We start from the raw sequence: 25,004 nt of genomic DNA, 5'->3' as shown, positions 1-25,004 counted from the left end.
AAACCATGGTAGCGCTTCGCGACTTCGCGTTGTAAAATATTCTGTGGACCTCACTCATATGTACTTCATATACTCTCGCCCCGGGCGCTGATTTTCCACGGCACGGCACTGGATAATACGTAACAGTCAGGCAATAGCTCGTGACAAAAAGTTTAGAAAATTAAATTCACTGCCCTTTTAGAAACAAGCTTCTATTTCCGCCATGATTTCTTTTTAGACGCATCAACTAAAAAGATTCACTCTGTCTACTGGTTCCATACGAAAAGTTGTGATTTGTTACTAAGTACTTTGATTTGCTTACTTTCACTTCTACACCAATTCCTTAAGGATTTTTTTTTTAAAAAAAGGCTTAAGACTCATTAACACAATACAGGATGGTATCTACATTTCCAGCAATGAATTAAAAAACAAATTAAAATTATATAAAATATGCAATTTATTTTTTAATATGATAATACAAAGGACTGTACGATTACTATACAAAACGAAATTACTTATATACACACAAGATTAGTACAATTTGTTTTCAGCTCTACATTTATAAAGTAATGTGATGTCCCAAAGTACAGTATATCACAATACATTATCAACTTTCAAAGATTTCATATTATAAAATAAATATATTTAATTGCATTTGTACACATCAAAAGCCGAAAGTCTTTTCCGCACATACTGTTGCGTGTCTTCGTAATTCTTCGGATTCAAAGACATCGCCACAAACTGGACATTCTTCGAACGATACCTACAACAGAAAATTATACAATATATGAAACACCGTATTTAAAAATGTAACTACTATTGTTTTCTTATACCAGAAATTTGTTGTGTTCTCAAATATATATTACAAAATAATAATAATAACTCTAAGCTATAATAATATAAATAATAACTCTAATAATAACTCAATTATACCACTTTATACAAGTGATAGGTTTTGGATCCACATACATAGTAAACTATCTTATATAATTATGTTACTACTAAAACTATATTTTCAAAATAAAGGAAAGCTATAATATGGTAGCCTAGATATTCAAAATCTGCGCGTGACTTAATTTGAACTGATATAGTACTTAGATCCCTAGTGTTTTTTTGTTTTAACACAATAATAAAGTAGTCCTGCATAAGTGTACTACAAGTATCTAAAATATTTTAATGATAGAACATTACAAATGACCTTTAATATATTTTAAACAAAGAGAATACGTCTTATTAACACTTTACGTTTATATACAGTAAGTGTATTACTTATTTTGACACTTTTCCTTTCCACTAAATTTTTTTGTAGTTTACAGTAAGAAACTGCAATGAAAAGATTCCCTGAAGCTTCTTATGCGACTCACAGAGGGATACCGATCTATAAACGTCACGCTGAAAACAGTTTTTGTTGTCGTGACGTAAGCAGCTTATTTTTTTTTTTTTGCATTGTTTAAAGTGTTATATCTCCGTAACGAAGAAATATTTTTCTGAGATTTTTGGTATCCGGTATCTTGAAGATTAATTCTACACGATGATATTTTCAAATTACAATCTTTGGTCAAAAAGGAAACATCCATTTCTGAATTTTCTTTAGATTTCAAAGCTTTCCACTCTCCCCTGGGGTCTTGGTCACAGAGGTTAAAAACAGGAAGAAAAACAATACAAATAGCAAGGAATAAAAATGGAACTAACTTACCAAGGGAAGAGCTGTGTTGCACGGAAACACGTGAAGTACGTCAGTGATCTACAGACATCTGTTGATCACTGAAGCACTTGATAACGAGCTTCCGTACAACACAGCTCTTCCCTTGGTAAGTTTGTTCCATTTTTATTCCTTGCTATTTGTATTGTTTTTCTTCCTGTTTTTAACATCCGTGACCAAGACAACAAAGGAGAGTCGAAAGCTTTGAAGTCTAAAGAAAATTCAGGAATTACAGAAATCTGGAAGTACAATGATAGAATTCTGACCGTGGTTTTGCAATATTTTGTTTATTTTAGACATTGAGCAGAGATTATTTTTGAGTATGAGGAATATTTCACATTTGTTAGGACCTTTCTTGCCTGACAGAACCTGACATCATTACGTATAGCTTCAAGATGCCTTAAATCAAGTGCTCTTGTAGTATGAAGTGTTGCTCTTAAGTCATATTTTGACTTTTTTAGGGCATGAATGTATGCTTATTTTTAAAGATTTTAAGTTACAGAAATTCGAGCCCTGAATATAAGAAAACAAGGTACCAATTTTATTGTATTACAAATTGATAAGTCAATGAGCACGAATAGCTAATCTTTTTATAATAATAATAATAATAATAATAATAATAATAATAATAATAATAATAATAATAATAATAATAATAATAATAATAATATTAGCTATTCGTGCTCATTGACTTATCAATTTATAATACAAAAATATTATTTTTGGGATCAATTTGTAATACAAAAATATTAAGGGATCTCCTTTAGGACCACTTCTTTTTTCATTATTTATTAATGACCTGACGGAAAAGGTTAAATTCTCAATTATATTATTATATGCTGATGATTTGAAGTTATTTAGAATAGTGAATAGCGAATACGATAACTACTTACTCCAAAAAGACTTGGATAGTATTAGTATATGGTGTAAAACTAATCTACTAAAAATAAACTGTAATAAAACTAAGTTTATTTCATATACCAATAAGACGCAATACTATGTTAGCAAATATGTCATAGATGGAATATCCCTGCAGAAAGTTGAAAAGATTAAAGATTTAGGCATAACATTTGACATGAATATGAAATTCAATTATCATATTAATGACATAGTACATAGAACACGAAAGACTATAGGGTTTGTATTTAGACAATGGCCTGAGTTTAAAAATGCAAACACATATGTCTATCTATTTAAGGTACTTGTAAGACCCAGATTAGAATTTGATGCAATTATATGGAATAATATATCCAGAACATTATGTAGCAAAATTGAATCGGTTCAAAAATGTTTCATTAGGCTATTGTGTAGAAATAAGAAAAAAGATTACTACTCTCATAGTTATGATTACTGGAACGAATACTGGGGGTTGCAAGAATTACATGTAAGAAGAAAAATGATGGAGAAAAACTTTATTCAGAAAATTTTAGATTAGATATAGTAGTGAATACTGCTTACATAATATAGGTATAAGGGTACCAACATATAGCCTTAGAAAAGCATCGGAAATGATTCCCATGAATAAAAATTCCATAATTTTAAGAAAACTGACAAGTTCTTTTAATATATTATCGGGATAATTGTATTTATTGAACAGACGTATAGATTTTAATAGGTATGTATATTTTTATAGTATATTTGTATGTTTGACGGTATCCTTGTTTTAAGGACAATTTTAAGAAAATTGACTAACTATTTTAATGAATGATGAAGTAATTATGTTTATCCAGACAAGATACAAGTCATAAAATTATGTATATATTATAAGATAGACAATGACCTCCTATCGTCGAAACAAATGTATTGTTAATATTAAAAGGAATATAAGATGTGTGTTACAACCCTTAGTTCTATGACTAAGTGCTGTATTTTTGCTATCTGGCTGTTCATGGCACTAAAAATAAATATATTATTATTATTATCTCATTATCAATATCGGGAAACCATCATCAAGACTTTCTTTCCTGTGGAAACTTACTCAAGCATACAACAGAAAAAAAATGTATTTTAGAAGCTCTGAGTTCATATGTGATAATCCAGGGCATTCATTGGAAAAAATGTGTTGGACTAACTTCTAGTGGACGTTGAGCTATATAAAGTGGCACCTGATTTAGATACATTGCTGTCTTCACACGAAAGTACTTGGCTACTAAGATTGTGCCACGTTATATCAACACAGTTTTCGGTTCTGCAGCTAACGGTTCGGTTCAAGGAGCTAGCCCATTAAATGCGAGACTGTTTTGTACTTTGCGACAAAATAGGTAATGAGCATATAGTTACCGCTTTACATAGAAATGCACTAGCTGAGCTGAGAATCGCATTACCGTGCCAGTGAACTAACCACTACATTACCCTGTCCGCTCCCTGAACAACCATCTTGATGTCGGTACTCATACAGAAAGTAACAACAGTAGAGCAACATTTAACCCTTTTAAATTATGATGGCACAACACCTGTGCCATGGCATCGACCTTTGGAATTTTCTTTATAAGTCTCTAGTAAAGCTTTTTAGACCGTTTTTTTTTTTCATTCATTCAAATATGGAAGCATCATAGAACATATTTTATGGGCATTTTGCAGCCTCGCGTGCTCTCTCTGGGGGCTGTGACGTCACAAACATGGACGATGGGTTTAAAAAAGGGTATATTTGAGAAGTTTTTTCAAAAAATCCCTGACACATTACTATTTACCCTAGAATCATGGTTTGTACCTCCTTGGTTTTGCTATGAGACAGGCTTTCAAAATGTACCACTCAAATTTCCCTATCGTGTACCAGAAGCGGGAAATCTCCTCCAAAATGGAAAAAAGGGGATTTTTAAAGAAAAATTTTCCTTTCCCCCATTTTTCTTTTCACAGGTACACGATAGCGGAATTTGAGTGGTACCATTTGAAAGGCTGCCTTACGCTGAAGAAAATGAGGTATGACTCATGTTGCTAGAGTCAACAGATGTGTCAAAAAAATCTCGTTTTCTTTATTTTTTTCATTTTTTACACATTTTTAGTCAATTACTTTAGTAAAGTATCTACAGTATTATCACTATTTATTCTAAAGTCATGATATGTACTTCGTTTTCTTTGGCATGAACCAGTCTTTCAAACGGAACCAATCGCATGTCTCTAACAAGTACCATAGTGGAGGGGCACAAAATTGGGGAAAAAGGGATTTTTTTGACAAATTTCCCTTTTTCGCGAATTTTCTTCACTATGGTACATGCTAGAGACATGCGAATGGTACCGTTTGAAAGACTGGTTCATGGCAAAGAAAACAAGGTACAATTCATGTTCCCACAATGAACAGTCTTGATGATGATGATAGTATAGAAATTCACTAAAAATGTATTATCAAGGGAAAATATGTAAATCGGCTGTAGCATCAAAACTATTAATCCCAGGGCCACTCTTTGTATCTCATTCTCTTCACCATAAAGAAAAGTTTTTTTAGTAGCATTCGCATGATCGTATCCCAGCGTTTCCCAACCGGTGTGCCGCGGCACACTGGTGTGCCACGAATGGTTCGCTGGTGTGCCGCGAGAAAATCGAAATAAAATTATTAATTCATGGCAATCAAATTGCAAAACATAGGGGAAAATGTATGCATTTCACATTACTATGAGCCTCCTCTATGAATCTACAATTTTAATTTTCATACTCGGTTACTTTTCTGTACATTTTTAATGTTGAAAAAAGTATGTGTTATCATTGTTATGACCATTATTGCTTCTTTATTCTTGCAGACTGTTCCGTAATATCGTTCAATCTTTTCGACAAATTAAACATGCATACAAATGTGTTTTAAAAGTAAGAGATTTGTTTGTTCGTTCGTTATTTAGTGATCTTCCTTCTTAGTGAAAGGTTGGATACAGTTTTCGAAAAAGAAAGTGTATTCTTAAAAACCTGAGTCTCATATATCTCATTGCAATTGTTTTCTATTTTTAAATTAGAATGAAAAATAAGCATAATAATTTACCGAAAACCAGTCATCGAGCTTTCTTCTCTGTGAGGAGATCAGTAATCACAGAAATAAATTACCACAGTATTTTATATTTACAAATAATAATAATATCTACATGAATGTGCCGCGAGAATTCAAATTACACCTGTAGTGTGCCGCAAGTTGAAAAAGGTTGGGAAACGCTGTCGTATCCTATACCAAAGGGGAGATATTCGCGATAAAAAAGGGATTTTTAAAAAAGAAAATCCCTTTTCCCACTTTGAGCGGAAATTTCCCGCATTTGGTACACTTTAGGGAAATTTAAGGACGCAGTTGGAAACACTGCTTTACTAGAAACAAAATGGGGTATGAACCATGATCCTACGATAAATAGTCTTGACGCAATAGATGATTGAGTGAAAGTCTACAAAATACCTCAAAAAAGCCATAATTTAAAAGGGTTAAGGGTTTATTCTCCTGACATGATACAAGTTCGGCAGTCAATCACTGTTAAATGATATGCTCATGGAAAATGGATAAGTCATGATGCTTTACATTATCAAGAACTCCCTGTCTGGTAGTTTATTTGGGGGAGAGGGAGTAGGGACTGCTGAAAAAATATCGAAAGCATTTCTTTTGGTCCACAGTTAGTTGTACCTCATGAAATGTATTCAGAATAAGCAGCTCTTAATCTATATATCATATCAGAGAATGCAACAATGAAGAGAATTTCGGAACCGAGTACAGACACCACTAGAGGGCGACAGGTGTCAAGGCGTTGACAGCCCATTCACAAGGTAATTGTATTCCCAAGGCATCCAAAAAGATCTATGCTATATAGAAAATGAATCAAATTAAAAACCAATTTAATAGTATATTAATTTATTTACACTAGTATTTATGACTATCTACCAATTCTCACCTATGCTTAAAGCCCGTAAGTAGAGTAAACTTCGAGTAGAGAGGCAAACAGTACAGAGCGCCCAGAATTTCAGGTACTAGTGTTCAATATACTTTACAGAGGCAGTAAAAACAGAAGAAGCATTCTATGAATAAAGGTCTGTTATTCGTTCTTTGATTTGATTTTAATTTAGTGTCCGTTTTAGCGTTAATGCTATATAAGACGTAGACCTACAGCATAACGTGGGATCCGAAATCCGAAATACATGAGCTCCCACCGCGAATCGAACCTGGGTCCGTCACGTCGTATTCTGAGTTTCAAGAAAGAGGAGAAAATGTAGGGTCGATACTTCAGCCAAAAGGATGTAAGTTATCGCATGTTGTCTATAATTGTTGAATATACAAAACAGTGATTGTAAATGATATTTTGAGACACAAAATATTTTATTTTCACCACAGTTAATTTTCAAAATAGAACACATACTGCTGGTTGACATTCAAGAATTCGGTAGACTTGGGACCTGTTGAATCCCAAATTTTGAATATGCGCCGTATATATTTATTAGAAAATAACTATCTGTAAAAACCTCTAAAGAGAAAATTCAGCAAATAAATGACAAAACGAGAAAAAAATAAGCAGGTGCAAGCAAGATCCAACAACAGACTACAGCGCCATGGAAACATTAAATCATTGACTCCTGAAAACAGTGGTACGCCAACACGATAAAAAAATGAAAATGTGCTTCGAAATCCATGCAAGAAATTTGAAGGAACCGAATTCTCGACGGCCGGATTTTGAATGTCAACTGTATTTGTTTAGAATACCCACTTACCATGCTCGATTTGCCAACACATGAAAATGCATGCTCTTGTATCACCGTTTCAGAGAACAATTCTGAAACACAAAAGAGGAAAAAAAATTAACAAATGAACTACATAAAGTTTACCTAAATTATTCTAACAATTATATAAAGTTTACTTACGTTATTCTATTATTTGCACATTAATATATAGGGTGTTGGGAAACATTACCAAAACACATTGCAAAATGAAACCTCACACAAAAAGCAAGAAGAAAAAATATCGACCAATATGGGTTCACAAATGCGTAATTTCGGAGCCCATCGACAATGGATGCGAACAATAAAATTAAGTCATACGTCGACAACGAAATATCAGACAAACGTGGTGTATAAGAACATAGTGATTATTTTGAACCTAGATTCCATTGACATATCAGTGGATGGGGAACAGGAGCGGCGATAGGGTTTGCCTTGAGGCATAGAAGGAAAGTCATGAGGTCTTCTACAAACGAAAAATGATACACCAGGAACTGAGAACTGGAACATTGAGGAATCTAGGGCCAAGATAATCACTATGTTCTTTTATCCGATATTACGTTCTCGAGTTACATCTCTTTACATTTCGTACCGACCAATTTTCGGCGAGTTGTAACATCCAAAATGACACGCTTATGATCTCGTGTTGGTGTATATATATATATATATTCATGTTTTTCGTGTGAGATTCATTTCCCTTCCTGGTGGGGACACTCGGTCGAAAAAAAAGTGTAACAGCTTTTTCAGGTCAGCTATTCTTAGTGAGGTTTTCCTGATTCACATCAGGCAAATGTCGGGATGGTACCAAACACAATGGTCCCAGGCTTCCTTCCTTTCCTATTCCTTTCTTCCGCCCAAATTCTCCGGACAATGTAATCGCCGATGGACGTCATCTCTCACACATGATGGGCTAACATGGCCACAGATGCCGAAAGCCCAGAAATTTAATGCCTTTTCTCTTTTCGTGTATATCTGTGTGTGTTGTTTTCGATCACCTTATATATATATGTGCTGATCCAAGCGGGGTTACAGGGGCTATAGGACCCTTTGACGCTCAGGCATACAGTGGACAAAGCGGCAAACAATGGTTTAGCCCCTCCTGGATCCGCCACTAATATATATATATAATCTTAACCTTTGCCACACAGCGGATCGCATTATCAGGACAAGTGCCATCCTTACTATAAAGCAAAAATATATCAGTCTGTGAGTAATGCTAAGATACAAACTTGAAAACAGTCCAGAATTACAGGTTGCATAAACGTCTAGGCGAAAAATATTACGATATTCTTAATGATTCTTATAAACACAGGACGCCTCATTCACCCTGATTCCCGATAGTTCAGTCAGGCTGCGCTGCCTTCTACTTGACGCCAGATGTCGCTAGTGTTAAAGCAATTTACAGACGAGCCACAAGCATTGCGGGGGGAAACTAGTATTTATGCATATAAATATGAAATAGTAACCAGGGCCGGCCTAAGAGCAAAATGTGCAAGAATGAGTTTTGATGCCCCTTACAATGAAAATGTGTACAGAAAAAAAAAATGGTATGAGTACTTTATAACTGTTTGTCGGAACCTAATACTTGAAGTTATTTTAAAGGGATTAAAAAACAAAAACTAAATTAACAGCAATAATAAATAGTAAATATTAAAATAAAGTATTTAGTAACTTTTCATTATTTTTATTTTTAAAATGACTTCTAGTACTAATTCTTTTAACTGACTTTTTTCGAACTTCAATAGGCGTGTTGTACTGTACTAGTGTAAAGAGCATATTCCTAACAAATTATTTTACTCAGTTTATTATTTTACTCAGGTAGAAAATAGTAGACACATTTTTTTTAACTACAACAGAGGTTTTGTTTGATTTAATATTCATGAAAAATACATTTTAGTTTGAATATATTAATACATTAAGAAGTTACGTCTGTACATTAGAAAAGGTACACCACATCAAAAAAAAAAAAAAAGTATTACAGAAAATTGATTAAAATAATCTGTATTATACACTTAGCAGTGGACCTCCCTATCTTTAACAACCGAAAATGTTTTTATTAGTGCATCATAATCTAATGACGATGAAGCCAAACCGATTAACTCCCATTTTTTATTATTATTATTATTATTATTATTATTATTATTATTTTAGTTCTACACATTTTTGACTTGGAAAAGATACATTCTTTTCAGAGGCAAAATCGATTAACTCCATAGTTTAACAATTTGCCACTAGAACGCGTATACGTTCTGATCACTCTTATTTAAATACATTGGGGCCTTATACAGAGTCGTTCTGACGCGTGATTATCACCATACTAAAGAGTTCGATTAACAATTTCCTGCAATAGCCAAGCCTTTAATATGACGCTGAACATACAGCAAAACGACTTTGATACGGCCCTTGTATCTAAGTTACTAAAATGCTCACTACTAAAGTTCTCGTTTGATGGGGTTAATCGATTTGGCATCTGAACGGATCAAATATAATTTTCAATGAACGAAACTGCAAGATTGTTGATTCTTTCTTGCAAAAGAGTAAACTTTAGGTAGGTTTTTATTAATGTTAATTTTGAAAAATTTCGCCGCATCATTTCTTGATTAAAATGTATACTATCTACAACTGTTGAGTTCTATCAAAATAACGAAATGGAGCTTGGAGCCAGTCTCTTTCAAGCAACATTTTATTTGTTGAATAAAAGTTAAGATATTCAAATGGCTAATTTGCATTCAAAATCACATAAAAGTTTAAATTTTTGCCATATTTTTAAAATATTTTTTTCTCATTTCGGCGCCCCTCTCAAAATCGTATGTGTGCAACCGCACACGTCGCACACGGCTTAGGCCGGCCCTGATAGTATCGACTTATTACTGTGAGCCCCTTGACTGACTGAAATGGAATTCTGCAGAGTTGATATTAAAAGTATTCACTAGCCCCATTTCCAAATTTTCACTTACTCAGTAAAGTAGCTACTGCAAGGTTCTTACGATCTGATTTAAAACCTTTCTCAGACTTTTTATAAGAATTCTATGACGACATGAAATTCTTGTCAAATCACCGTCGTCCTTCCCTACAGCCGACTTTTCCTCACCAATTTGATAATTTTCCATCAGTATCTTTTCTTGTACCAGCTTTGCTTTTCTTTCCTTTTCGTATATATTGTCACTATTTTTATTTCGTTTCTTAATAAAAGACGACACAATTGCCTAAAAACAAGATTACATTTCTCTACACAAAATACGTTCAAACATGACCAAAACTTACATACAAAAACGGATAACAGCAGTTTGTTTGAATTAAAACTAATTGAATTATGTCTACAAACAAGATCACACAAACTCATGACCAAACATTGACATTCGCCTTACGACCTTTTCTTCTTAATCTCGTTCTGTTTGGTATTATCCGCTAGCACCTTTCCGTCACTCCCTTGTGTCTTCTTCATTTTCTCCAGTCTCTTAGTTGTGCATCCAAGGTTTTCTTCTCAACTGCCTTTTTTTTTATGCTTACTTATCTTTCTTTTGCTGGTGCAAGTAACCTTCGTAGCATCTTCTGGACTGTTTCACGCAAAGCATCATCCTCTCGGTAATTTGGGAGTGTTCAATTATCTTATGCCTCTTGTACCTGGTTATCAAAGTATTTGTGCTACACTAATCTTTCCATACATATTTTCCATTACCCTATAAACATTGCGTTTTTGTAAAAATGTTTAATGCATCTTTTTTCTAAAATAAAATATTAACCAAGTAGAGCCCAATGGTTCCTGTTTTCGTGTCTTTCAGTCCACTCGGAGATGAGATATTAGATTTCAGCTAAGTTTTATATATTCCGTCTAAAATAAGTGTAGATCATTCCACTCTTACAGTTTCCTGCATTTAAAAAGCCCGCTTTTTAGGGTTAAGAGTGTTTTATTAACGGAAAACAGTACTTCGACCGTTGCATTTCCTTGCGAGAAAGACAGATCAATTTTTACTTTTTCCATAAATGCTCGTATACTTCAGTACCAGCAAGAAACTTACTGTAAGCGGCGTTAGATTCTAATTTGTTACAACTCGGGAAGACTTCCTGAAGACTGCAGAAAGAGATACATTCTTTCCTATAGTTTTGAGCAAGCAGATGAAGTGGACCAGGACCTTTTCGTGTTAGTCTTTTTTCTTTCTTGATAATTTCAGTTTGAATGTAATGGTAAATAAATGGAAACCACCTTTTATCTAAGATGAAAGTATCAACAACTAATTATATTATTATTATTTTGCTTTAATAATTAAAAAAAAAATAGTCTCTACGTTAATTTTAGTTTTTGTTAATATATTTAACGTCACTTTACGTTAGGTATACTTTATATGCCTTGACAGTCCAATTAGAGGATTGCTTTCTCTCAAATGCCTAATGTCTTAATTTACCCTGGTGTACGTTGCATTTTTATCATTCCTTCATTACGCTCGTGCAGTCCGCAGCAAAAAAAAACCCTGCAACATGAGCATGTAAGTTTATTGCGAAACGACGAAGTTTTTTGCTCCAAAATAAGTGTGCAGGAGAGGACGCCGAGGTTTCTCTTGGCGTGATTCGTGCCACTTAGACGTTATGTTGATTCCCTGCGCTGTTAGGTGTAGTTTCACAATAAACTTACATGCTCATGTTGCAGGATTTCTGCTGCGGATTGTACATCCAAATGGAATATTCGGATAAATAGAACAACTCTTAATACTTATATTAATAAATAGAGAAAACAACCGATCTTTAACACTTCATTCCTCAATAGGAGCGAATTCAAGGATTACGATTAGAATTTAGATTTCTGGGCTTTCGGCAACTATGGCCATGTTAGCCCGTTACTAGGATTAGGAATTAGATTTCTGGGCTTTCGGCAACTATGGCCATGTTAGCCCGTCACTATGATTAGGAATTAGATTTCTGGGCTTTCGGCAACTATGGCCATGTTAGCCCGTCACTATGATTAGGAATTAGATTTCTGGGCTTTCGGCAACTATGGCCATGTTAGCCCGTTACTAGGATTAGGAATTAGATTTCTGGGCTTTCGGCAACTATGGCCATGTTAGCCCGTCACTATGATTAGGAATTAGATTTCTGGGCTTTCGGCAACTATGGCCATGTTAGCCCGTCACTATGATTAGGAATTAGATTTCTGGGCTTTCGGCAACTATGGCCATGTTAGCCCGTCACTATGATTAGGAATTAGATTTCTGGGCTTTCGGCAACTATGGCCATGTTAGCCCGTTACTAGGATTAGGAATTAGATTTCTGGGCTTTCGGCAACTATGGCCATGTTAGCCCGTCACTATGATTAGGAATTAGATTTCTGGGCTTTCGACAACTATGGCCATGTTAGCCCGTCACTAGGATTAGGAATTAGATTTCTGGGCTTTCGGCAACTATGGCCATGTTAGCCCGTTACTAGGATTAGGATTAGGAATTAGATTTCTGGGCTTTCGGAATCTATGGCCATGTTAGCCCGTCACTAGGATTAGGAATTAGATTTCTGGGCTTTCGGCATCTATGGCCATGTTAGCCCGTCACTAGGATTAGGAATTACATTTCTGGGCTTTCGGCAACTATGGCCATGTTAGCCCGTCACTAGGATTAGGATTTAGATTTCTGGGCTTTCGGAATCTATGGCCATGTTAGCCCGTCACTAGGATTAGGATTAGGAATTAGATTTCTGGGCTTTCGGCATCTATGGCCATGTTAGCCCGTCACTAGGATTAGGATTAGGAATTAAATTTCTGGGCTTTCGGCATCTATGGCCATGTTAGCCCGTCACTAGGATTAGGAATTAATTTCTGGGCTTTCGGCAACTATGGCCATGTTAGCCCGTCACGTATGAGGGATGACCTTCCTCGGCGATCACACTATCCGAAGGAAGGGAACAAAGGATTGGAGATGGAAGGATGCGGCTGTATGTTAGGTACAATCCCGGCATTTGCCTGATGTGAACGGGGAAAACCCAGGAAAAACCTCATTCAGGATGGCTGAAATGAAAAGTTTTACACTTTGTTGACCGACTGTCCGCACCGGGAATCGAACCCGGGACCGCTCGCACTAAAGGCGAGAGAGTGTTAGTGACTACGCTACGCAGTTCCACGTGCGAATTCAATGAAACACAAAGAGTGAAAAATGCACGATTGCACCGGGTCCAGACGGGTCGGGCATTTTTTTTCACTCTCTGTGTATCTTAATATTTTGCCAAATTTTTGAATATTAACCCCTTGCGTACCAGTGACATACATGTGGATGTCATGAAAATGTATTCCTTATTAAGAGTTGCATTAATCCTGGAGATGATGAAATTTGTTAGTGGATTCAAGGTAAGACTTAGTTCTACTATTTGTCCTTAGGTGACAGCACCTTACTTTCAGAAAAGACAAAATAAAAATACACGTTTTGTCTCAGTAGATGGCAGGCCTAAGGAAGCACTCAATTGCGACACACACGTGTTTGTTTTGACGATAAACAATTGGCAACCTCGAGAGCGGAAAAAAGGAAAAAAAAACGTTTGTCTTTGATCTCCGGTCAGTGTTGCCAACCTGAAGCACCATAAAATCCCTTCAGAACATCAGAGTTTCCCTTTGCCAGTCCAACTGTTCCACAATGCAAATAATTGTTTTTATCAATAATGTGAATGTTCTCCTCACGCGCGCACAATAACTATGCCCTATATAACGGTCTAGACAGTCTTTTGACAGTAAATGAAACTGTATTACAGCACGAATATAGGAAAATGACATCTGGAACGAAAGGGGTTCAAAAGCTGACTTAATGATATAAGAAGTGATTTCAAGTGCACTTCTTGTGGGTGGGTGAAAAAAAAACTGTCACTTTGCAAAAGAATCATCCTTTCTATTAACGATTTTCCCTTTCTTATATTATGCCAGGGCACACAAAATTTCAAACTCCAACGCACTTGCCAATCCAAAAATGATGATCGCCAGCATCTCTCATGTGCATATTATGAGGTCCCCCGCCTGCCCACGGTCTTTGATTTGACAAAGAGATTACATCAGTTCATAAAATTTCAAAACCAGACAATTAGAATCAGGATAATCATTTTTGAATTAGACAATTCATATACATGTTAAAAAAATATCTAACCCTGTACCTTAAGACTTCACGTTTGTATGATGCTCTCTCTGAACTGAAACACCACTTGTCCATTGCAGTTTTCGGATCAAAGTCCTTAAAATTTAAGAATTATTTTCGTGCGAAACAGAAACTGCGCAGCCCTGTGAGTTCAGCCAGAAACCATTCCCAGCTGGACACTGATCGCCAGCTATAAATTTCTAGTCGCCAATTGCGACCTGGCGACCGGATATTTTAATTGGATTAAAATTTAGCGTCCCTTTCAGCGTAGAAACTATGAGATGTGCTATCCGATAACCGGCATTCAAATTTCAAGGCTCTCTCACCAAGGGACTCCGTGTACATTACGCTATTTATGTCCATTATTCTCATATTGTAAAAAAAAAAAAAAAAAATCCTGGTAGATTTTTTCTCAACAAAATTTACAAGACTTGTGAATATATCATTGGAGCGAAGCTCCTCTTCACTCTAAGTGTTCGTTTGTCCTGATACTGCTTCGAGATTCCTGAATCGTTTTTTACCAAGGTGATTTGAGAGAGCGCGCGCTGAGTGTCGTAAGGGTTCGCATGTGCAGATTGGACATACCATTGAGGAATAATCACCGAAGAACGGGATGTTCATAGGCTTAACATTGGAAAAGTATTTGGCGCACGAATTCTCATTGTAAACAATGGAAAACAGAATTTTCAGCATTAGAAGTAGGGTGAAGCCCTTTTCGTTTTGTTCTGTGAATACAATTTTTCAAAACCATTATGCTTTATTGCAATGGATAACTTAAATTCTAGACTTGTTAGTAAAAATAATAATAATAATACTTACTACTACAAATAGGGCATTCCGTCATAGTATCTGGAGTTGAGCTTGGACTAGGAATGTCCTCAGATTTCGGAGAATCTACATTTTCAGTCACAAAATTATATGAAGTCACTTTAGATTCCACAGGTCGTGTTTCTAACCAACCACCTAGATAGGTAAACTCACTGGAATCTGAATTCTTTTTAGATTTGTTTTGCGGCGTCTTCCTAGATATTGAATTTCTTTGGCGCTGTTTTTTAGACCCACTAGGGGGTGATTGTTCACTGTCACTGGTTATATCGCGATGACTATTTTTAGGAGTATGGAAGTCCAGATTAGTGTCTGATTGCCTCTTCGAAGGAGTTTCTTTCTTGGAACTTTCACTCAAATCTAGCCTTGAAACATCATTTCGATACAATGAAAATGAATCAGAATAATCACTATCTATCGGAACTGTTTCACGCAGTTTACGCCGTGATTCATCTACAGTTTTGGTAAAGGTAAATTTTTTGGACACTTTAACTGAATTTCTCTCAGGAGATAGAGAACTACTGTCTCTACTAGAAGCACCTCTTCTTTCCTGGCCAACTTTTGGCGTTGAGAGTTCGTTGGAGCTCCCAATATCTTTAGGGTTAAAATTTAGGAAATAGTTTTGAGCTACTCTTAAAAATATTTTTCTTTCTTCTGATGTGAACGTCTTGTCTTTAATGGCCTCAAACTGTCTTCTCAAGTCTGAAATAAATAAATAAATAAACGTATTTTAATAAAAAACAATACAATACAGCAATTCTTAACCAAAATACAAAGCATGTCCACAAAGAAAATCCCGCTTGTAATTTATGCCCCAGCTGGGTAGCCCTCGCTAGAGTGCGCATGTGTGCCCAGCAGCTAGATCTATCCACAAGGAATAAGGCTACCACAAAGTCCTCTTTCATGCGGACTTATCCTCTTTCTATGCCCCTAAAAATAAATATTTTTTAAAGGAAAACTGGGAAATGTCCTCTTTTTGAGAGATACAAACAAACAACTGTCTTAAGATTCATATTATGTTCAATTTCCAAGGAAATACACCATATCCAGCTGTAAGCGCAGAGGAAAGAAACCTAACATTTCCGTAATCGGTATTGTCAAAGTTTAGTTGTATAAATTATATTTTACTAATGGTGCAAAGTATCCACGCCATCTTTGTTTAACTCCTTGATTTATATGAAAAATATTTTTCCGTTTTGTTCGAAATAAACTGGAGAAATTATGTATTTTTTCTGATTTTTTCTTCAGTATAGTTAAAATATTCTTTGCTTTTCCAAAATGAAATTGCATTACATATTGCATTACTTATTACTTAAATTTGATCATTAAATATCCTGCAGATTACTTCTTGCCCACGAAATGACGTTATTGTCCCACAATTTAAGGTTATATGAATCGCAGCGGGTCGAGCCCAACGTCATTTGACAGCTGACAATCAGGGGCGGACTAAGGCTTTTGGCAGCCTAGAGCCGACTTTTCAATGGGGCCCTGCGTTACGAATAATTCCCGTGTATAAATTTTCTTTACTGCCTTCCACAGTCCGGCTCATCGAAACCCCGAGAACTATGTTGCAATATTTTAATGTGGTCCAAGTTTACAATAATTAGTTTATTACATTCATTATTAACAGTTTAATTACATTTATTATTAACCGTTGAAGGACTTGACTTATAGCACTGGAAACGGGAAGACGTGCGTTTCTTTGTGCTTCTAAAAGAAGCTCGGTTTCTGTGGGAAAAGTGCGTGTAGTTTGTAGTGTGTGTTATCGTTATGTTTGTGAATGTGTGGTAAAAGCTATAGATAAAACAGTGTGAAAATTGATGAAATGGTTTAATATAAGGGGAAACAATATTAATAATTTACTATGTAAACATATTAACCCTTTGGGGATCCCATGGTACAATTTGTACCATACGGGGTGTTTCATGGTACATTGCGTTATAACTCTCCTATTTGAGCTTTTTCGTCCGTTTTTTTTTTTTTTTTTTTTTTTTTTTTTTCAAGTCCAGAGGCATTGCAGAAGACATTACGAATGGTTTCACACCTTCCTGTGTCGAGACATAGGAGGTGATGACGTCATAAGTCTAAAATTTATATTTTCGTGTAATACTTTTTGGGGGGGTTTATGTAAAGTATTTTTGGCGGGCTTATTTTTGCACGTAGAAAATTGAAATTTTGCACAAACATGCAGTCCACCAAGTAGTATTTACCAGATTTTTTTCAGCTTTCTGCGTTAAAACAGGGGGGGGGGGGGATCCAGAGGGTCAAAAAGTTGAAAAAAGGGATATTTTTACCCAAAAATCCCGTTTTTCCTCATTTTCCCGCCTTAGATACACGATGGAGACAAGTGAATGGTACCGCCTGAAAGGCAGTTCTATTCTGAAGAGAATGATGTGCGACACATGGCCCTAGGGTAATTAGGGATGTCTCAGGGAATTTTTATCAAAATATACTTCTGTATAGGGGAATTTTGGACATTTTCGGTACTATTTTTGTGCTGGCTTATTTTTGCACCTAGAAGATTGAAATTGTGCACAAACATTCAGTCCACCGAGTAGTATTTACCAGATTTTTTTTTTCAGATTTTTGCGTTATAACAGGGGGTCCAGGGGGGCTAAAAGTTGAAAAAAGGATATTTAGACCCAAAAAATCCCGTTTTTCCTCATTTTCCCGCCTTAGATACATGATTGAGACACGTGAGTCATACCGCCTGAAAGGCAGTTCTATTCTGAAGGGAATGATGGGCGAAACATAACCCTAGGGTAATTACGGATGTCTCAGGAAATTTTTTACCTGAGATCATGGTGTTTTAGGGTAATTTGGGGCATGGTGGGAATTCCTGATAAAATTTCTCCCGCCCTTAGTATTCAGGATAGAAACTTGAAATTTGGCACACACATTCAGTATACCAAGTACTATTTATCAGATTTTTTTTAGATTGCTACGTTCACACAGGGTCGCTCCAGGGGGGCCCAAATTGTGAGAAAAAAAATTTTCCCTTTGACATCATTTTTCCCGCTCCTGGTATATGGTATGAGCATGCAAGTGGTATCATTTGAAAGCCAGCTCCATTCTGAAGAGAATGAGGTACGAACTATGATCCTAGGGTAAATAGTGACGATGCAGTAGCTGCTTGACTGAAAGTCTAAAAAATAGCCCAAAAACCCCGGATCTCTTAAGGGTTAAAGACAATTACACGTAACATTACAAAGAGAAAGGAATTTAAAAAAATAAAAACACATGACTCAACATTTTCCGGACATTGGCTTTACATGTTGAGAAACCAATACAAAGGTGAGTCTTTAAAACTGTTCATTAGGTAGCCCTCGTGATGGTTGTGTACGGCAGATTGGATAATATACACGGCGTATTTCATCTAAGGCAACCTTCCACACGTAAGAGTGTTGCGGGTTATCCGTAAAATTAAGGCGTTAAAATGCAGCGAACACCCCCTATGGGTAGAAAAAGTACTAAAGAATCTAGTCAGACAAAAAAAAAAAAAAAGTCTCCAATAAGCAACACAAATTCTATTATGTCCCAAACTAAAATGGAAGATGAGGAAAGAAGAAAAAGAGATAGAGAAGAAGCATCACCTGAACAACAAGCAACAAAAAGAACTGTAGTAGAAACTATAAGTTTTGACACAATGGATGAGTATGAACAAGAACTTGCCTACATAGAAACCCTAGATTGGAAGAAAATTGGACGCATATATCTGGACAAACTCAAAAAACGGATGACAGTCTGGGTCAAGGATAGGTCCCAATTAGAAGGAAAACTGACCCAAATGGAGAAAATAAACAACAATTTAGAAGACAAATATGACGCTTTGCAAAAAGAAAAGTTGATGCTTGAAGCAGATCTAATGAACGGTCAAAAGGGATCGCATCTGGAGGATAAGAAACTCATAGAAAATCAACAAGAAATTGTTGAGAAGCAAGAAAAAGAAATAGAAGAATTGAAACAAGAAAAAATGAAATTAAAATGGATACAGATCGTCAATATAGAAGGATGGAGTTGGAAATATCCGCAACCAGGAGCGAAGCTAAAAGAGAAGTACAGGAAAAAACTACACAATTGAGGATACTAGAAGATAAATATAACCAACTGGAAAAGGAAAACGCGAAACTGACAGAAGAGATAAAACAATTGTGGAAAAGTCTAGCTGAACAAGAAACCAACTCGTTACGAGAAAAAACTATTCTCAATGAAAAATTAGTAGAAATATGAAGTGGAAAAGAATCGAAGCTAAGTCAACAAAAAAATAAATATGTACTAACGGATAACATTGAAATTAAGAATACTGAAAGAAAACAAAATACTGACGGAGAACTTAAAATGTTATTGGAAAATAGGATCAGGAACAGATATTCAAAATCTCAAATGGCAAAACAAGAAACAATACCCCAATTAAAAGATTCATTTACTCAGAGAGAAGAAAAAGATTTTGTTTCCGAAAAAAAAAAATATATATATATATATATACAGGATATACTAACCTCGACAGAAACAGAAACAATAATAAGTACCCCAATTATAGCTGACCGCCGTCCTCTTTATGGGAAAATGGATCATAAAAATAAATTAGCTAAACCTGAACATAAACAAATCTTAACTGTAGCATTCAGGTAGATAGTTAGAGATTTACACGAAAATGGCAGCAGCACCACATATCCAGTATCGGAGGAGGTTGATAGAATGGAACTAAGGCTCTATGACTTACCAGCTAATGGATGGGAGCTAATAGAGCTAGTTGATGAAATCTTTGAAAGAAGAGGAATATACTGGAATGTGGAAAATGTCTATAAACAGTTGGTTAACGCACACTTAAGAATATATTTTGATTTTAGTAAATTAAGGAAAGGAGGCTTTAGTACATATTAAATATGCATGAACATCAAAAACATTAAAGATTTTGCGAGCGCAGCGAGCGTGAAAAAATTAACATGGGTCTGAAGCCTATAATACAGTAAGTTGATTGCTATATTTTAGTTGGCTCAGCCCTTAATCTGCTCTTGTTGACAGTTGAGGCTAGTAGATGTGATAAAAAACTTGCAATTCTTCTAATCAGACGTAAGGTATTGCGTGAGAAGATGAGTTAACTTCCTGAAATTATTTGTTCCAAAGTTCGCCTTCCTACTTTGCCCTAACATGAACTCTACGCAGAGCTATTAGAACTAGCACTCAGTTTAATCAAGATATAATATTACTCCTAAGTACTAATAATTTATACTAAATATTAATAAATATGTACTAATAAATAATGAAAAAAAATCTCTACCTGATACTTTCAAGCCTTCAATACATCGAAGATTTAGATCTAAAGATTCTAAAAAGCTACGACATTCAACTTCAAACATATTATGATCTTCATCGTTTTCAAACTTTCCAGATGAACTATGGAAATTGTAGTCACTATCTCCATCTGAAAATCAAATGGATACAATTACTTTATTTACATTACAGAAAGATTTAAAAAGTTAAAAGCCGGTAAGCAAACTGGAAAAGTAAGTCAATAATTTCTTGCTATTGTTTTGAATATTTCAGAGATTTGGTACCGTATGAACTACTTTTTAAATAATAGTTGTATTAAGTTTGTAATAAACAAAATAGTTTTAACATTCAGTTATCAAAATTAAATAATAATGTTATTTAAAAAGTAGTTCACAGGATACTAAAACAACATGATATGTAAATCAAATGCAGTTGAGTTCGTTCCTCTAGACACTGCCTTAATTTAAGATTTTTGGAGAAATGGTATTCTGGCAACACTGTAATTTCTATGGATTGCAACACTAAAAGTTCTTCAGATTCATATTTTCTGTTGTTTAATAACATTATCTATGATTATGGTAAGTTGAATTTCATTATCTCCTTTCACTTACGAATACACAAGCAAAAGAAAAATGTTAAATTTTGTATTATTTTTAGTATGGTAGACTCTTAAGAGTGCACGATTTTTTCTGTTTTTTCTGCATACACACATATTTTAATAGTTAACGCTTCATTAAAGATTTTGACAATTTTTTGCTGATATCTCGTAGAAGTCAACTTACAATAATAGAATTTTAACTTCATTTTTGATTACGATTGATGTCTTTTCAATGGTTTTTGACATCATTTTTTGCTTTGACAGCTCTCGTTCGACTGCGATTGTAGAAACAGGTTGTTTCACTGCTGACTTAAGTTTTGCAATCTGTTGAGCCGCACTAGCTCAACGGCCCTTTGTGACAATTCTCTTTAATGTTCGGCGATCCCTTTCTCCTAAACTTGGTTTGCATTAATTATTCCAGAGCTCACTATGAAAGTATGGTATTGATTTCCCTGTTTCTATCTGAATTTCCATGACTAAATAAGTAAACTTTCTCTGACCTGCAAACACCATCATTTATGGTCAGGTTTAGCATATGTTTCATCGGTCTCAACCAATCTTCTCTTATTTTTTAAATACAATACAAGCTAAGTTTCTTACCATACATTCTCATTATAAATCAAATTTTCTGTATTGGAACACTATAGAACACTCATATATGAGCGGCAGGGTGGTTCAATGGTACACTGCTTACTTCTGGTGCGAGAGGTTTCTAGCTCGAACCCCGACCAAGTAAGTTTGTGGAGGACATCATCGTGTCCGCGGGTTTTGTCGCGATATTTCTGTTTCCTCCAGCATTATCGTTCCATCAGTACTTCCATCATTAATCGCTTGCCTTAATCATTCGTCTCCCTTAGTCTCACACGCATAAGCTGAAAGACCTTAACACTCATACTACATGATAATTAAACACTAATATCTTTAAGATGTCGGCATTTTTAATATATTAATATGTAAACAAGTAAACAAATAACATAATTTGATCTATCTCTTTTATCATCATCTACCAACAAATCTAACTCTTTTTATTCTCAGGTAGAATTTAAACTTTGATTTAATTTGTCGTTCTTTCAAAGTTTGAAGTTTTAACATCTTTTGGCGCTCCTCAACTCCTGGAAGCATCTTTATTTCCAAAGATATAGGGTTCTAAAAATGGCGCCCACGGACTTCAGAGCACCACTCTACAAGTCAAAATAAAGCAAAAATATATCCTTTCGTGTCTTCGACTGGAGACGCGAATTGCACTATGAATGTCGAAGAATAGAATAGAATAGAATATTTATTGTCATTAAACAACATTTGTTGCAATAGACATTGTCAGCATATAAATAAATATATACAAAGAAAGAAAGAAAGAAAAAAAGTTACAATTTACACTTGTCTTCATATTCGTTGATACTATAAATAGAATTACTTACAAGAAAAGATTTACAATGTTTTTTGAAAACATTATCACACATCATTCGTATATGCACTGGCAATGTATTATATAGTTTCATTCCTGTATATTTATTGAAGAGAAGATAAAACCTCAAAAAAGATATACCAATCTATCAAATAGTTACATCGATTCTTTCCAGATGGCAGTTGAAGTCGATATACACGTTGTCACTAGCATCACTTATTAGCGTAACGATCGATGTTAACTGTTTGATGGATTGTAGAGCAACGCTAACGGTTCCAAATTAATCTGCAACATTGCCACATAGTGAAATTTTGATTCCCTATAGCGGCTGAAGGAGACCCCGAGGGTATACCATTATATTACATTTTCGCTTTATTTTGACCTGAAGAATAGTACTCTGTTGTTCGTGGGCACCATTTCTAGAAAACCCGATATAGGCTATATATATATGTAAATATTTAAGCTTTTTCTAAACTCCTCCTTTTGGAATGTTTTGATTCTTTGAAAGTTTTGCAACTTCTACAGGCAACTTAAAAAAAAGAAAAAAAAAAAATTGTGAAATGTAACAGATTTCCCTGACTTCAAACACATTTTGAAGCATTTTCCTGACTTTCAAGATCAGTGTGAACTCTGTTGTGGTAATTTCCTTTAATGTTCGCCGATCTTTTTCGCCTAGGCTTCATTTCCGTCCCCTATTCCTCTCTTCCGATGACGTCTTACCACAAGTTCTGTAACGCTGTCATCTTACTTGGACACTAAAGCTACTTTACGGCCCTACAGTTAGCATAACACATTTTGCGTGTGAGAACTGGGTTTGATTCCTGACAGAGGTTCATGTGGTTCAGATTTTACATTAAGCTGTAGCTTCATGTGTCACAAAACTTCGATTCTGAAAGGAACGTTAAACCATCAAACTTTGGATATTGTTGCTCTCGGTACACCTAACACACTGACAGTGTTGGTTCAACTAATCGTGCACTCACGATTTGTTTTCGTTTAAAAATCTAACGTCTCCCATTTTTAAGCTTCAATATCTATCCTATTGTACACACGAACTGTACTACATTCTCATTATGCCTTAACACAAGACCGCCATAGCACAAATGTTACGTCCAGTGTTACTAACTCAAAATGCTAAAAATTACAGTACTTGGGCGATTTCATTAATTTAATAACTGTATGTATGCACATATGAAAACATGACTTATAGTTTGAAAATTTCCTACTAACAATAAATAAATATATTAGTATTAAACATATCGAACTCCAACATTTACCAAATTTATTAAAATCCTGGGACGTACCTGAATACTCTCCATTGCCTGATTTGGAACCATTAACACTGGAGCTTGGTGTTGAAGGTGCTGTGCTATTATTTCTGCACTCTTCTCCCCTCTGGATTTGACGGGACTTCTCAATTAAATTAATACTGCAGAATCATTAGAATACTTATAAAAGTTTGCATTCTTAAGAAGTTATTTAATTTAAATTCAATATTTTATTCTTTAAACGAAACAAATATCACTACATTGAGAGGTAAAACGTGACAACATATTTGATTGAATGATAGGATCATGTATTTAGTTCGTTCAATAATGATTGGCACTCCCCCTATAACTGGTACCAAGTAGCAGTTTGAAATGTTTGTTGATGTATGCATGAAGATAGACTACAGTACTATCAAACCCCCACTAAATGGTTTTGTTTCTTTCCGTAGGTAGTACATTGTAGCAGCAGTTGTTCCAACTTGCTAGGACGCTGGTGGACAGCGAAAAGACAGCGTGGAAGCAAACACACATGGGCAACGGTGGACAGTGTGGTTTCTTTGGAGGGAAGGAGTGAATACTTTAGACATCCACAACAGATTATTAGCCGTATGTGGGGACACAGCACCAAGTCGCAGATGCGTGTTTCGTTGGGTATTCGAATTCAAAGAAGCAAAGACAGTGCTGAAAAAAACAAAAGCACTGGGCGTCCTGCAACTGCGCACAGACCAAGCAATGCCGCGCGAGTGAATGATTTGATAATGGAGCACAGGAGAATCACGTTTGATGAACTAGAGAACGAAACAGGTCTATTACGGGGTTCCCTCTAGACTATCATTCATGAGGATTTGAAGCTGCACAAGGTGTGTGCACAATGGGTGCCTCATGGCCTCACCGTTGCACAGAAACAAAAGCGTGTGGGGATTTGCCAGCAGTTGATGCAACAGTACAGTGAAAGTGTGAAAACCTTGTACATTGTTTGGAAGAAACTTATCCAGAAAATACCATATTATTCAGTACCACTAGCTTTCGGCTAGCTGGGCGCTCCACCTTCAGTCCCCCGCGTTTGCTCGTACCTCTTAAACCCCAATTCTACGAATTTCAAAATCTTTTTCCTATTTCAACTATCTAAAAGATAAGATTCTGTGTCCCAAGAAAACGTCCATTTAAATAACATAGGAATTTCTT

At 35.4% G+C, this 25,004-nt stretch overlaps 1 protein-coding gene across 1 annotated transcript in view; it reads right to left on the bottom strand.

Moving 5' to 3' along the window:
• Positions 1-418: 418 nt before the first annotated feature.
• Positions 419-25,004, bottom strand: part of LOC145694520 (uncharacterized) — a 46,976-nt gene continuing 22,390 nt past the window's right edge. The window contains exons 5-9 of the mRNA XM_081770833.1: positions 23,856-23,980; positions 20,556-20,699; positions 15,269-15,976; positions 7,346-7,407; positions 419-742 (exon numbers count right to left, since the gene is read on the bottom strand). Of these exons, the coding sequence (XP_081626959.1) occupies positions 644-742; positions 7,346-7,407; positions 15,269-15,976; positions 20,556-20,699; positions 23,856-23,980 (1,138 nt within the window). The 3' untranslated portion in view covers positions 419-643. The remainder of the gene's footprint in view (positions 743-7,345; positions 7,408-15,268; positions 15,977-20,555; positions 20,700-23,855; positions 23,981-25,004) is intronic.

This window comes from Thermobia domestica, chromosome 9 (genome assembly GCF_964235325.1).
Source record: "Thermobia domestica chromosome 9, izTheDome1.hap1.1, whole genome shotgun sequence".
Taxonomy (NCBI): Eukaryota; Metazoa; Arthropoda; class Insecta; order Zygentoma; family Lepismatidae; genus Thermobia; species Thermobia domestica.
The sequence above is the reverse complement of the archived record's forward strand: the minus strand, read 5'-3'. Positions and strand labels throughout refer to the sequence as shown.